At 41.9% G+C, this 13,633-nt stretch overlaps 1 protein-coding gene across 1 annotated transcript in view; it reads left to right on the forward strand.

Annotated features, from left to right (window-relative positions):
• Window positions 1–13,633, forward strand: part of LOC101006239 (succinate dehydrogenase cytochrome b560 subunit, mitochondrial) — a 38,691-nt gene that overhangs the window by 11,234 nt on the left and 13,824 nt on the right. The window contains exons 3-4 of the mRNA XM_031661877.1: window positions 1,469–1,570; window positions 13,125–13,186. Coding sequence (XP_031517737.1) covers window positions 1,469–1,570; window positions 13,125–13,186 — 164 coding nt within the window. The remainder of the gene's footprint in view (window positions 1–1,468; window positions 1,571–13,124; window positions 13,187–13,633) is intronic.

Genomic DNA, 13,633 nt, shown 5'->3' on the forward strand with positions numbered 1-13,633 from the left:
AGTCTTGCTCTGTTGCCCAGGGTGGAGCGCCATGATGCAATCACAGCTCACTGCAGCCTCTACCTCTCTGGGCTCAGGAGATCCTCCCACCTCAGCCTCCTGAGTAACTGGGACTACAGGCTCAGACCATCATGCTTGGCTAAATTTTCTCTGCATTTTTTGTGGAAACAGGGTTTTGCCATGTTGCCCAGGCTGGTCTCAAACTTCTGGGCTCAAGTCATCTGCCCACCGTAGCCTCCCAAAGTGCTGGAATTATAGGCATGAGCCACCATGTCTGGCCTAAGTTTTCCTTATATAGAGATCTTGTCTATGTAAGGACTAAACTAAACTGTGCCTACATGCAGGGGACCAGAGAGCATGACAAAATTTATTATTGATTTAAAGAAAAGTATCCTTGACATTTTAGTGTGTAAGTACATCAAAGCGTGACTGTAATTATTTTGAAAGCATATGTTGTTATGGGTATTGGGACATCTGGACTTTATGTTGTTGCAGTTTGTCCTTGCAGGTATTACCAAGCTGTTTCCTTAGCTGTAAACATCTTAGAACCGTGGGTTGTCACTGGCAAGGAATGTGCTTTGCTAGTTTTAAGATGGAGTTTATTTTATTTATTTTATTTTTATTTATTTTATTTATTTAATTTATTTTTTTGAGACAGAGTCTTGCTCTGTCTCCCAAGCTGGAGTGCAGTGGTGTGATCTGGCCTCACTACAACCTCTGCTTCCCAGGTTCAAGCGATTTTCCTGCCTCACCCTCCTAGGTAGCTGGGATTACAGGCGTACGCCAATACGCCTGGCTAATTTTTTTCTATTTTTAGTAGAGATGGGGTTTCACCATGTTGGCCAAGCTGGTCTTGAACTCCTGACCTCATGATCCACCCACCTCGGCTTCCCAAAGTGCTGGGATTACAGGCTTGAGCCACTGTGCCTGGCCTATTATTTTATTTTATTTTTATTATTATTTTCTGTTTTGTGTTGCTATAACAAGATGGAGTGGATTTTAAAATAGTGTCACTCTGGGTCTTCTAGGCTCCTGCTTCCCTAACAAAACCTTTTCTAAAAAGATATTGCAACATTTTTTTCTTTTTTTTTGAGATGGAGTTTCGCTCTTGTTGCCCAGGCTGGACTGCAATGGTGCAATCTTGGCCCACCGCAACCTCTGCCTCCTGGGTTCAAGCGATTCTCCTGCCTCAGTCTCCCGAGTAGCTGTGATTACAGGCGCCCACCGCCACACCCGGCTAATTTTGTATTTTTAGTAGAGACGAGGTTTCTCCATGTTGGTCAGGCTGGTCTCAAACTCGTGACCTCAGGTGATCCACCCACCTCAGCCTCCCAAAGTGCTGAGATTACTGGCGTGAGCCACCATGCCTCTGGCCAGTATTGTAAAATATTGACTTAACAAAACATTATGCAAAATACTAAACCAAGCTTACTTTCAGTTCTTTTCAAACTTTCTGGTTTTATTTTAGTGCTGTTCCTTTGGGAACCACAGCCAAAGAAGAGATGGAGCGGTTCTGGAATAAGAATATAAGTTCAAACCGTCCTGTATCTCCCCACATCACTATCTACAGGTAAGGACTCTGGAGCCAGAGAATCTAGAGGTAGTGGGTGAAAGTTCTGAAGGTTGATCTTTGGCCTACCTGAAACTTCCCTCACTTTTACTCAACTAAAATACTGCTATGTAGATGAGGTGAACTCTTCAGGGTAGAGGGAGATAACATAAGAATTATCTTATGCCTTTTTAATACGGAGATGACTAAATTCTATCTTCTGTCATTACAAGGGTAATCTATTTTTCAAAACTACCATTTAGAAAATTCTAGTAAGTCAAAATATAATTCCCATTAATTAAAAAATTTTTGAAACAATTTCAGATTTACATAAACATTGCAGAAATAACATACAGAGTTCCCATATACTTTTATATGGTAGGTATATGGTATATATGCGAAGTTATATAGAAGTTGCAACTTTGCAAATAATTCTCCTTTTTTTTTCTGAGACAGAATCTTGCTGTGTTGCCCGGCTGGAGTGTAGTGGTGCGATCTCGGCTCACTGCATCCTCTGCCTCCTGGGTTCAAGCGATTCTCCTGTCTCAGCCTCCCCAGTAGCTGGGGCAATGGGCGCGTACCACTACGGACAGCTAATTTTTGTATTTTTAGTAGAGATGGGGTTTCACCAGGTTGGCCAGGATGGTATCGAACTCTTGACCTAGTGATCCGCCCGCCTCGGCCTCCCAAAGTGCTGGGATTACAGGTGAGAGCCACCATGCCTGGCCACAACTTCTTAAATTATTCAGACATGCTAACAAGCAGATTCCCAGCTCGTTAACATGTCTGAATGATATAAGAAGAAGTTGCAATGATGATGATATCCAAGTATTATTCCTGTATTCGTTTTCTTCTTTTTTTATTTTTTTGAGACAGAGTCTTGCTTGGTCACCCAGGCTGGAGTGCAGTGGTGCAATCTAAGCCCACTGCAACCCCTGCCTGCTGAGTTCAAGCGATTCTCGTGCCTCAGCCTCCTGAATAACTGGGATTACAGACATGAGCCTCCATGCCCGGCTAATTTTTGTCTTTTAGTAGAGATGAGGTTTTGCCATGTTGTCCAGGCTGGTCTCAAACTCCTGGCGACAAGTGATCCACCCACCTCAGCCTCCAAAAGTGCTGGGATTATAGGCATGAGCCACCACGCTTGGTCCCTGTATTTGTTTTCTATTGCTACGATAAGTTTCACAAACATAGTGACTTAAAATAACAAAGATGTACTGTCTTACCATTCTTTAGGTTAGAAGTATGAGACAGGTCTCATTAGGCTAAAATTAAGTTGTTTGCAGGGGCTGCATTCTTTTCCAGAGGCTCCTTGCCTTTTCCAGCTTTTATAGGTCATCCACATTCCTTGGCTTATGGCATTCTTTCTCTATTTTCAAAGCAAGCCATAGCAGAGTCCTTCTCACTTTGTATCACTCTGACTTGTTCTGCCTCCCTTTTCTCCTTTCAAGGACCCTTGTCATTACATTTAGACCTCCCCAAATATTTCAGGACAATGCCTCCATCTCAAGGTCTTTAATTTAATAATATCTGCAAAGTTCTTTTTGTGATATAAGATAATATATTCACAGGTTCTGGGGATTAATACATTGACATCTCCAGAGGGGTGGGTGCATTATTTTACCTACCACAGTCTACCCTCTAGCCCTCAAAGTTTATGTCTGTCCCATGACAGAATACATTCACCACATCCCAGTGGCCCCAGAAGTTTCAACCTATTATAGCCTCATCTCAAAGTCTTAAAATTTCATCTAAATCTCCCCGTCTGAACTAGGTATGGGTGAGGCTCTGGGTATAGTCCCTTTTCAGGAACATTTTTTCTTCATCTGTGAATCTAAAGCACCAAGTTACATACTCCCAAAATACAGTGGTGGGACAGATATAGTATAACAACTGTAGACATTCCTGCTCAAAAAGTGAGAAAGTGTGTCCTGAAGTGGCAGGTCAAGAGAAGAAAAAATGTGAGAAAATGGAAGGAAAAAAGGAGTCTCTGGTTCTAACCAGTTTGAAATTTAGCCAGGCAAACACCATTTGATTTCAAGGCTTGAGAATAATCCTTTGCGGCTATTGGCTTTGCCCTCTGGGCTTATAGCTCCATCCGCTATCCTTCTTTGTGAAAGGTGACACATGCTTTTGCAGCTAGTCATTTTTAACAGCCTCTTTTTTGTCTGTAGAATTTTTGGGGTATGACAGTCTTCTTTTCATTTTCTCTCTGTCACTTTTAGTCTATGCTGACAGTATTTCTGTTGGTATAACATTCTTGAGAACATTGTGGGGGCCAGGTGCGATGGCTCACATCTGTAATCCTAGCACTTTGGGAGGCCAAAGCAGGTGAATTGCCTGAGCTTGGGGGTTTGAGACCAGACTAGGCAACATGGTAAAACCCTGTCTCTACTAAGATACAAAAAATTAGCCTGGTGTGGTGGTGCACCTATAGTCTCATCTACTTGAGAGGCTGAGGCACAAGAATCTCTTGAACCTGGAAGGTGGAGGTTGCAGGGAGCCGATATTGCGAGATTGTGGTGCTGCTGCACTCCAGCCTGGGCTCTGTTTCCAGGAGAAAAAAAAAAAAGAATCTTGCAGGGTTTCACCATCTCTATAAAACCATGTTGCCCAGGCTGGTCTCAAGTTCCTGGGCTCAAGTGATTTGCCTGCCTTGGCCTCCCAAAATGCTGGGATTATAGGTGTGAGCCATTGTGCCAGGCCTTTACAGTGAATATCTTTTTTTTTTTTTATTTTCTGAGACAGAGTCTCGCACTATCGCCAGGGCTGCAGTGCAATGGCGCAATTTCGGCTCACTGTAACTCCTGCCTCCCTGTAACCCCCACGTCCCTGGTTCACACTATTCTCCTGCCTCAGCTTCCCAAGTAGCTGGGATTGCAGGCACACACCACCACACCTGGCTAATTTTTTGTATTTTTCGTAGAGATGGGGTTTCACTGTGTTGGCTAGTCTGCTCTCAAGCTCCTGACCTTGTGATCTGCCCACCTTGGCCTCCCAAAGTGCTGGGATTACAGGCATTTTTGCTGGGAAGGCTGAGAATTTCCCAAATCATTAAGTCCTGTTTTTTTGTTTGTTTGTTTTATTTAAGAGACAGGCTTTCACTCTGTCACCCAGGCTAGAGTGTAGTAGTGATGTGATCATAGCTCATTGCAACCCTGAACTCCCAGGAGCTCAAGTGATCTTCCTGACTCAGCCTCCTCAGTAGCTGGGACTACAGGTGCATGCCACCACACATGGCTAGTTTTTAATTTTTTGTAAAGACAGGGTCTCAATATGTTAGCCAGGCTGATCTTGAACTCATGAGCTCAAGCGATCCTCTTACCTTTTTCTCCCAAAGTGCTGGGGTTACAGCTGCAAGCCACCATGCTCAGCTTGCTTTTTATTTAACAGCTCTTCCCTCAGTCTGTTTCTTTCCTTTCACATTTTACTATAAAGAGCAAAAAGAAATCAGGTTGCCACTTTAGTAAATTCTGCTTTCCACATTATTGTGGGACATAATTCTGCTAAACTTTCTGCCCCTATGTAACAAGGATCCCCTTTCCACAAGTTTTTAATAACATGTTCCTAATTTCCTTCTGAGCCTTTACTAGCTGAATTGACATTCATATTTTCCTTTTTGAAATACATTTTTATATCATATGGTTCACATATTGAAAGCATACAGTTTAGTGGCTTTTGTTAAATGCAGAATTGTTCAGCCATCACCACAATTTTAGAATATTTTCTTTTTTTCTTTTTTTTTTTCGAGGTGGAGTCTCGCTCTGTCACCCAGGCTGGAATACAGTGGCATGATCTTGGCTCACTGTAACATCTGCCTTCTGTGTTCAAGTGATTCTCCTGCCTCAGCCTCCCAAGTAGCTGGGATTAGAGATGTGCACCATCACGCCTGACTAATTTTTGTGTTTTTAGTAGAGATGGGGGGTTTCACTGTGTTGGCCAGGCTGGTCTCGAACTCCTGACCTCAGGTGATCCGCCTGCCTTGGCCTCTCAAAGTGCTGGGATTATAGGCATGAGCCACCCTGCCCAGCCAATTTTAGAATATTTTCATCACTCCAGAAAGAAACACTACATTTTTTAGCCATCACCACCAATCCTTTGTTCGTCCCAGCTTTAGACAATCAGTTATTTACTTTCCATCTTATAAACTTACCTATTCTGAACGTTTCATTTAAATGTAGTCATACAATATATGGTCCTTTGTGACTGGCTTTTTTTACTTAGCATAATGTTTTCAGAGTTCATCCATATTTTAGCATATATCAGTACTTTCTTCCTTTTTATGGCCGAATAATATTTCATTGTATGTACATACAATGTTTTATTTACCCATTTATAAACTGAGTGACATTTGAGCTGTTTCCACTTTTTGGCTATTACAAATAATGCTGCTATGACCATTTATTTGTGTACAAGTTTTTGTGTGCACACATGTTTCATTTCTCTTGAGTATATACCTAAGAGTAGAATTATTGCATCATATGGTAACTCTATGTTTAACATTTTTTTTTAGGAGTAGAATTATTGCATCATATGGTAACTCTATGTTTAACTTTTTTTTTTTTTTTTTTTTTTTTTTTTAAGACAGAGTCTTGCTCTGTCACCAGGCTGGAGTGCAGTGGCGCAATCTCAGCTCATTGCAACCTTCACCTCCCAGGTTCAAGTGATTTTCCTGCCTCAGCCCTTGAGTAGCTGGGACTACAGGCATGCGCCACCACACCCAACTAATTTTTGTATTTTTAGTAGAGACAGGGTTTCACCATGTTGGTCAGAATGGTCTCTATCTCTTGACCTTGTGATTCACCTGCCTCAGCCTCCCAAAGTGCTGGGATTACAGGCGTGAGCCATGGCGTCCAGCCTATGTTTAACATTTTGAGGAACTGCCAGACTGTTTTCCAAAGTGGCTGCACTAGCAGTGTATAAGGGTTCCAGTTTCTCCACATCCTCACCAGCACAACTGGTAAAATCCATATTTCTGCTAAAATCTCTTCAGGGCAGTCTGGGCTTTTTAAAAATCATGGTCCTAAAAATTCTTTTAGTCCCTTCCCACTGCCCAATTTCAAAGGCACTTCCACATTTTTGGGTATTCATTACAGCTGCATTCCTCTTCTAGTCACCACAATCTATACTGATTTTCTATTTGCTGCCATAACAAATTACTGCAAATTTACTGACTTAAAACAACACAAATTTATTACCTTATAGTTCTGTGGGTCAGAAGTCTGACAAGATCTCCCTGGGCTAAAATCAAGGTGTTGGCAGGGTTCTGTTTCCTTCTGGAGTCCCTAGGGAAGAATCCATGGCCTTGCCTTTGCTAGCTTCTAGAGGCTTTCTGAATTCCTTGGCTTCTGCCCTCCTTCCTCAGTCTTCGAACCAGCAATGCTGCATTGAGTTCCTCAGTCACATCATGTTGACCCTGCTTCCGTCATCTCATTTCTTCTTTGATGCCTTTCTTCTGTGAGCCTCTTCTGCTTTTCTTTTTTCTCTTTTCTCTCCTCTGCTGTTAAAGACGTTTATGATTACACTGGGCCTGTCCTAATAATCTAGGATAGTCTATGTTGTTTTGTTTTTGAGACAGGGTCTCTCACTGTGTTGCCCAGGCTGAAATGCACAAGTTTTCTACAAGTTTTTAATAAAACTTGTGGAGCATAATCATGGCTCACTGCAGCCTTGACCTCCCAGGCTAAAGTGATCCTCCCAGCTCAGCCTCCCAAGTACCTGGGATTATAGGCATGCACCACCATGCCTGACTAATTTTAAAGTATTTTCTAGAAATGGAGTTTGGCCATGTTGCTCAGGCTGGCTTTGAACTCCTGGGCTCAAACTGTCCTCCCACTTTGGCCTCCCAAAGTTCTGGGATTACAAGTGTGAGCCACCACACACAGCCTAGTCTGTTTATCTTAAGGTTGTCTTATTAGCACCTTAATTTCATCTGCAACCTTAATTCCCCTTTGCCATAAAAGGTAACATATTCATAGGTTCTAGAGATTAGAGCATGGACATCTTTAAGGAGGCCATTATTCTGCCTATTACAACTTCTTAATACTTGGGTATGCATTTCCTCAATTGCAAGACAGTCTCCAAAGTACAGCCATCACAGTGTTACTATCTAAACCTTAGTTCCATTCAGATTTTGCCACTTCTCCCATTAATGTCCTTTATAGGCCTAAGATTGAACCTAGAATTATATATTACATTTAGTTGTCATGTTTCTTTTTCCTACAGTATGGGAGAGATTTTTAGTCTTTCCTTATTTGTTATGACCTGGACATTTTTAGAATGTTCCTTAATTTGGGTTTGTTTGGTGTTTCATGATTTATACATTTTTGGCAAGAATACGCCTGCAGTAATACTATACTTCTGTCAGTACACTGTATCAGGAGGCATGTGCTGCTGCTGATTTAACCCATTACTGGTGATGTTAACTTTTGTCACTGTTTAAGATGTGTCTGCTAGATTTCTCCTGTAAAGTTACTGAATAAGGATGTTTTATTTATTAATACATATTTTGGCAGGAGATACTTAGAAACCTAAATATTCTTTCTTATGAGATACTTACTCACCAGTATCTGTTGGAGGTACTTGCCTAAATCATTTATTACTGTGATAGTTGCCAAATGTAATGTTACTAATTTTATATATTATAATAATATTTTCTAGATTTATTTGTTGCGATAGGGTAAAGCTTGTTTTCTTTATCAGTATGGACTCAAGGATAACATGGATCAAGCATTAATTTCCCCAAAGGATTATACTTCGTTATTATTTATTTTGGTGTTCAAATTGTCCCAGACCTGGCCAATAGGAGTTCTTCAAAATGACTCCTGGGAAATCAGTGTCTGGGTGCTAGATGTGCTCATTGCTACTAGGATGTCATTGCTTCTAGGCCCTCTCTGTGGATAGAGATAGCATATATGTGTATGCAGTCTCTGTCACACACATACCACATGTGTGTATATATAAGTAGATACATACATCATACATGCATATATACATACATCTCTGTTTATCTCATCTTCAAAAGTGGCATTGACAGTGGTTTTTGCTGATGTCTTTGAAGATAAGTCCCTGTAAATCTGTTTTTTGTTTTTTTAGGCTAACCCAGCAAAGCATCTTGAGCTCTGCTACTCTCTTGGGTTCCTGCCAGTGAGTCTGCCCATTTTTTAACCACCTCCACAAATACCATAATCCTTCAGTTTTTTCCAAGCCAGATTCCAGGAATAATCCTGTTTGTAGAAACTGGACTTGCCACTAAAACAGAAGGAGGCTAATAAGTGATCTCATTTCTTGCTGCTCAATCGTGAAACTTTCTTTTTTAAGAGATAAAAGTTTTAGGAAGGCCTGATGCAGTGGCTCAATGCCTGTAATCCCAGCACTTTGAGAGGCCAAGGTGGGCGGATCACAAGGTCAAGAGATCAAGGCCATCCTGATCTCAGGTGAAACCCTGTCTCTACTAAAAATACAAAAATTAGCTGGTGGTGGTGACTCATGCTTGTATTCCCAGCTACTCGGGAGGCTGAGGCAGGAGAATCGCTTGAACCCGGGAGGTGGAGTTTGCACTGAGCCGAGATCGCGCCACTACACTCTAGTCTGGCGACAGAGCAAGGCTCTGTTTCAAAAAAAAAAAATAAAAAAGTTTTGGGGAATAATTATAGTGAAAAAGACAAAAGAGCATCCCAAATTATTCTGAATCCGTATTTAAAGCCCTGGCCTTTTTTCGTAGGTCATATAAAGAATGGTTTTAGGTTGGTGAGGTGAGTCTTTCACTACCTTATTTGCTTTTCTGGTTATGTAACTCCAGACATACTTGGGGGAAAAATAGCAGCAGGGAACACAGGGCTATATCCAGATTGGCATGTCAGGGAAAGATATCTGAGATACCTGAAGTCATATTTTCTATTACCCATTTTTCGGGTTTTTTGAAAGAGGCCTAGAAGTAAACAGTTAGTGATGTTAAACATCTTTTCATGTACTTATTGGCCATTGGCAGTCTTGGCTGTTGGAGAAATGTTTTTACTTTCTGGAGGTATTTTTTATTGTTTTTTTGCTTTTGAGGCAGAGTCTCCCTCTGTTACTCAGGCTGGAGTGCAGTGGCGTAATCACGGCTCACTGCAGCCTCGACCTCCCAGGCTCAGGCAGTCCTCCCTCCTCAGCCCCCCAAGTGGCTGAGACTATAGACACATGCCACCACGCCCGGCTAATGTTTGTATTTTTTGTAGAAATGGTTTTTTTGACTTTTTTTTGCCGTCTTGCCCAGGTCTCAAACTCCTGAGCTCAGGCATTCTGCCCACCTCAGCCCCCCAAAGTGCTAGGATTACAGGCATGAGCCACTGTGCCTGGCCACATCTTGATTTTCTATACTAGACTCTTACCTAATGTTCAAACAGGGACTAGTGAAGAAGACTTGTCTTTGCTCCATGATGCCTGAGGCCTCAGCTGGAAAACACAAAGGCTAGGGCCTGAATTAATCTGAAGATCCAGTCACTCAAATGTCTTGGGTTGATTCTGGCTGTTGGATGGGGCCCTTATTTTCTCTCCACATAGGTCTTTTCACATATCTGTGTAGGCTACTTTGGGTTTCCACATAGCATGAGGAAGGAAGGAGAATTTGTAAGTCATGCAGCATCACTTCTGCCGTATTCTACTTTTGAGGCAGTCGGTCATCAAGTCCTGCCCAGGTTCAAGGGTAGAGGCTAAATACTTGCTTGATGAGAAATGACAAGATTCTGGAAGATCATGGAGGACTGGAAATAATGTTGTGGTTATTTTTAGAAAACAAAATATTTTAGCTTGTCATTACTGGGCTAGCCAGGCTATGATTTTTACCGTTTTTGAAAATTAGGGTAACATTTGAATTCAGCAGTTTCATATTATATGACTCCCATTTTCTGTATCAGTATTTCTGAAACATTTCCAGAACAGTGCATATGTTTCTTCTATTAGCTCTTTCAGTCAAGGGATTTGATTCATCTGGTCCCAGAGCCCCAAGTTTGTTTGGAATCTTCCAATTTCCTCACCTCTTTAGGGTTTCAAGTCTTTCAAATCAATATTTGTTCTGTCTTTTTCATGCTGATAATCATTCTCTTTGACAAATAAAATAGTTGTGCAATCTGTTCACACTCTGTCATCAATTAGCATAAAATTGTTCATCCCAGTTAGGAGGCTCTCTGTGTCAGAATACAATTTTAAAAGCTTTTTTTTGTTGTCCTTGAAATTTTTGCAAGCCTCAGCTCATTTTGGGTTTCGGTCTCCTGATTCTTCTTACCAAATTATGTCATCGTTCTCTGTCCTTGGTTATGTGGCTGTTCTTCCACCTTTTATATTTCTGTTGTTAAATCTGAGTTGATCAGAGTGGTATCTAGCTAGTATTAATATTTTTAATTTATTTGGAAATACTCCTTTCTTACTGTGACCATTTTCATTATGTAGGCAGAATTTTCTTTTGAGATCTTTTTAACCTCCTTATTTCTCTTTAAAGTGTTGAAGATATGGTTTGATTACGCTAAGTATTCTTTGTCTAAGCTAACATTCCAAAGTGAGTGTTAGCTTTCTTCAGATTCTTGTTCTTTCCATTTTACCCACCAGTTCTCTCTTGAGCATGAGAACTAGGTCTAGAATAACAATGTTGGTTGTCCTTCAGTGGAAAGTTGATGATTCATAATTTAAAAAGAGGTTTGATGACAAAAAGTATTTCAGAACTACTGTGGATTAAGAACTATATACTAAATCTAGAAGATTGGATATAAACATTTGGGATAGGTAATTTATTAGGAAATAAGTGGTATGTTCAGTTTGGATATTTTGGGGCATATAATAAGGGAGGATTCAAGGATGACCATATATTATATGAAACTGTGGATAAATGAAACTCAGGTTTTCTTCCATCAGTGTTATACCTGGAGAAACAGAGGGACCCAGTTGGTATTACAGTGATTACTTTCTTTTTTTTTTTGAGATGGAGTCGTGCCCTGTCGCCCAGACTGGAGTGCAGTGGCATGATTATGCCAAACTCCGCCTCCTGGATTCAAGCAATTCTCTGCCTCAGCCTCCCGAGTAGCTGGGATTACAGGCATGCACCACCACGCCTGGCTAATTTTTGTATTTTTAGTAGAGATAGGGTTTCACCGTGTTGGCCAGGCTGGTCTTGAACACCTGACCTCACGATCTGCCCACCTCGCCTCTCAAAGTGCTGGGATTACAGGTGTGAGCCACCGCGCCCGGCCTATAGTGATTACTTTCTAATTGTACCAACTGTATTTATTTATTTGCAGGCAAGATCTCTGTCTCTCTCTCCCCACCCCGGGCTGGAGTACAGTGGCACAGTCATAGCTCACTGCAGCCTGGAGCTCCTGGCCTCAAGTGACCCTCTCACTTCAGTCTCCCAAGTAGCTGGGACCACAGGCCTCTGCCACCACACCCAGATTTTTTTTTTTTTTTGGTGAAGATGGGGGTCTCGTTATGTTGCCTAGGTTGGTCTTGAACTCCTGAACTCAACCCCCCCCCCCCCCCACCCCCGCCTTGGCCTCCCAAAGTACTAGGATTACAGGTGTGAGCCACTACACTACCTCCAACTTTAATGAGTGTCTTTGACTCATGTTTCTCCTTGGGAAAGGAGTTTTTGAGTTATAATCATTTTTTTTTCCTTAGCCCTATCAGTGATGCAGTCTGGTAAAGGTAGGGATCCTTCTCCCTAAATCTGTTTTCTTCTTTCTTTATTTTTTTTTAACCTAATCCTGATACAGGGTTTTGTTTTTTGTTTTTTCTCCTGGGTTCAAGCGATTTTCCTGCCTCAGCCTCCCGAGTAGCTGAGATTACAGGCATGTATCACCACACCCAGCTAATTTTGTATTTTCAGTAGAGATGGGGTTTCTTCATGTTCATCAGGCTAATTGCGAACTCCTGACCTCAGGTGATCCACTCGCCTCAGCCTCCCAAAGTGCTGGGATTATAGGCGTGAGCCACCGCACCTGGCCCAGATTTGTATTTTTAAAGTAAAAAGTAGAAACATGGCTGGGCACGGTGGCTCACACCTGTAATTCCAGTACTTTGGGAGGCTGAGGCAGGCAGATCACAAGGTCAGGAGTTCAAGACCAGCCTGGCTAAGATGGTGAAACCTCTTTACTAAAAATACAAAAATTAGGCGGACCTGGTGGCAGGTGCCTGTAATCCCAGCTACTCAGGAGACTGAGGCAGGAGAATCTCTTGAACCTGGGAGGCAGAGGTTGCAGTGAGCTGAGATCGTGGCACAGCACTCCAGCCTGGGCGACAGAGCAAGACTCTGTTCCCAGGGTAAAAAAAAATGAAAAGACAGGAACGCAAAAGCTGTTTTTTTTTGTTTTTTTTTAAAGAAAATATTACCTATTCAGGAGAATTGCTTGAACCTGGGAGCCGGAGGTTGCAGTAAGCTGAGATCGTGCCGCTCGCTGCCAGCCTGGGCAACAGAGTGAGAATCTGTATCCAGGAAAAAAGAAAAAAGTGCCTGTTTCAGAATTAGTTTATATTTTTGCAAAGATAGACTCTCTACTATGGTGTTATCTTTTCCTTTTTAAAATTGTCTTTGTGTGTTTCTTTACAGTTGGTCTCTTCCCATGGCGATGTCCATCTGCCACCGTGGCACTGGTATTGCTTTGAGTGCAGGTATGTATATATATGTTTTTACACACATACATGGGCTTCTTTGAAAAACTTGGCTGTTTCACTGGTCCTAGTCTCTGCTTCCTTTGAAACTCAGCACTTGATTTAGAGGGAACAATACATCTCTTTTAAGTTTATTGTTCCTTCATCCCTTTAACAATTAATTATGAGTTTACACTGTGCTCAGATTCTTTTTTTTTTTTTTTTTTTTGAGACAGTCTCGCTCTGTTGCCCAGGCTGGAGTGCAGTGGCGCGATCTCAGCTCACTGCAACCTCTGCCTCCTGGGTTCAAGCAGTTCTCCTGCCTCAGCCTCCCGAGTAGCTGAGATTACAGGCGCGTGCTACCACGCTTGGCTAATTTTTTGTATTTTTAATGGAGACAGGGTTTCACCGTGTTAGCCAGGATGGTCTTGATCTGACCTCGTGATCCACCCGCCTCAGCCTTCCAAA

This window comes from Papio anubis, unplaced genomic scaffold, assembly GCF_008728515.1.
Source record: "Papio anubis isolate 15944 unplaced genomic scaffold, Panubis1.0 scaffold282, whole genome shotgun sequence".
In the NCBI taxonomy this organism is placed as follows: Eukaryota; Metazoa; Chordata; class Mammalia; order Primates; family Cercopithecidae; genus Papio; species Papio anubis.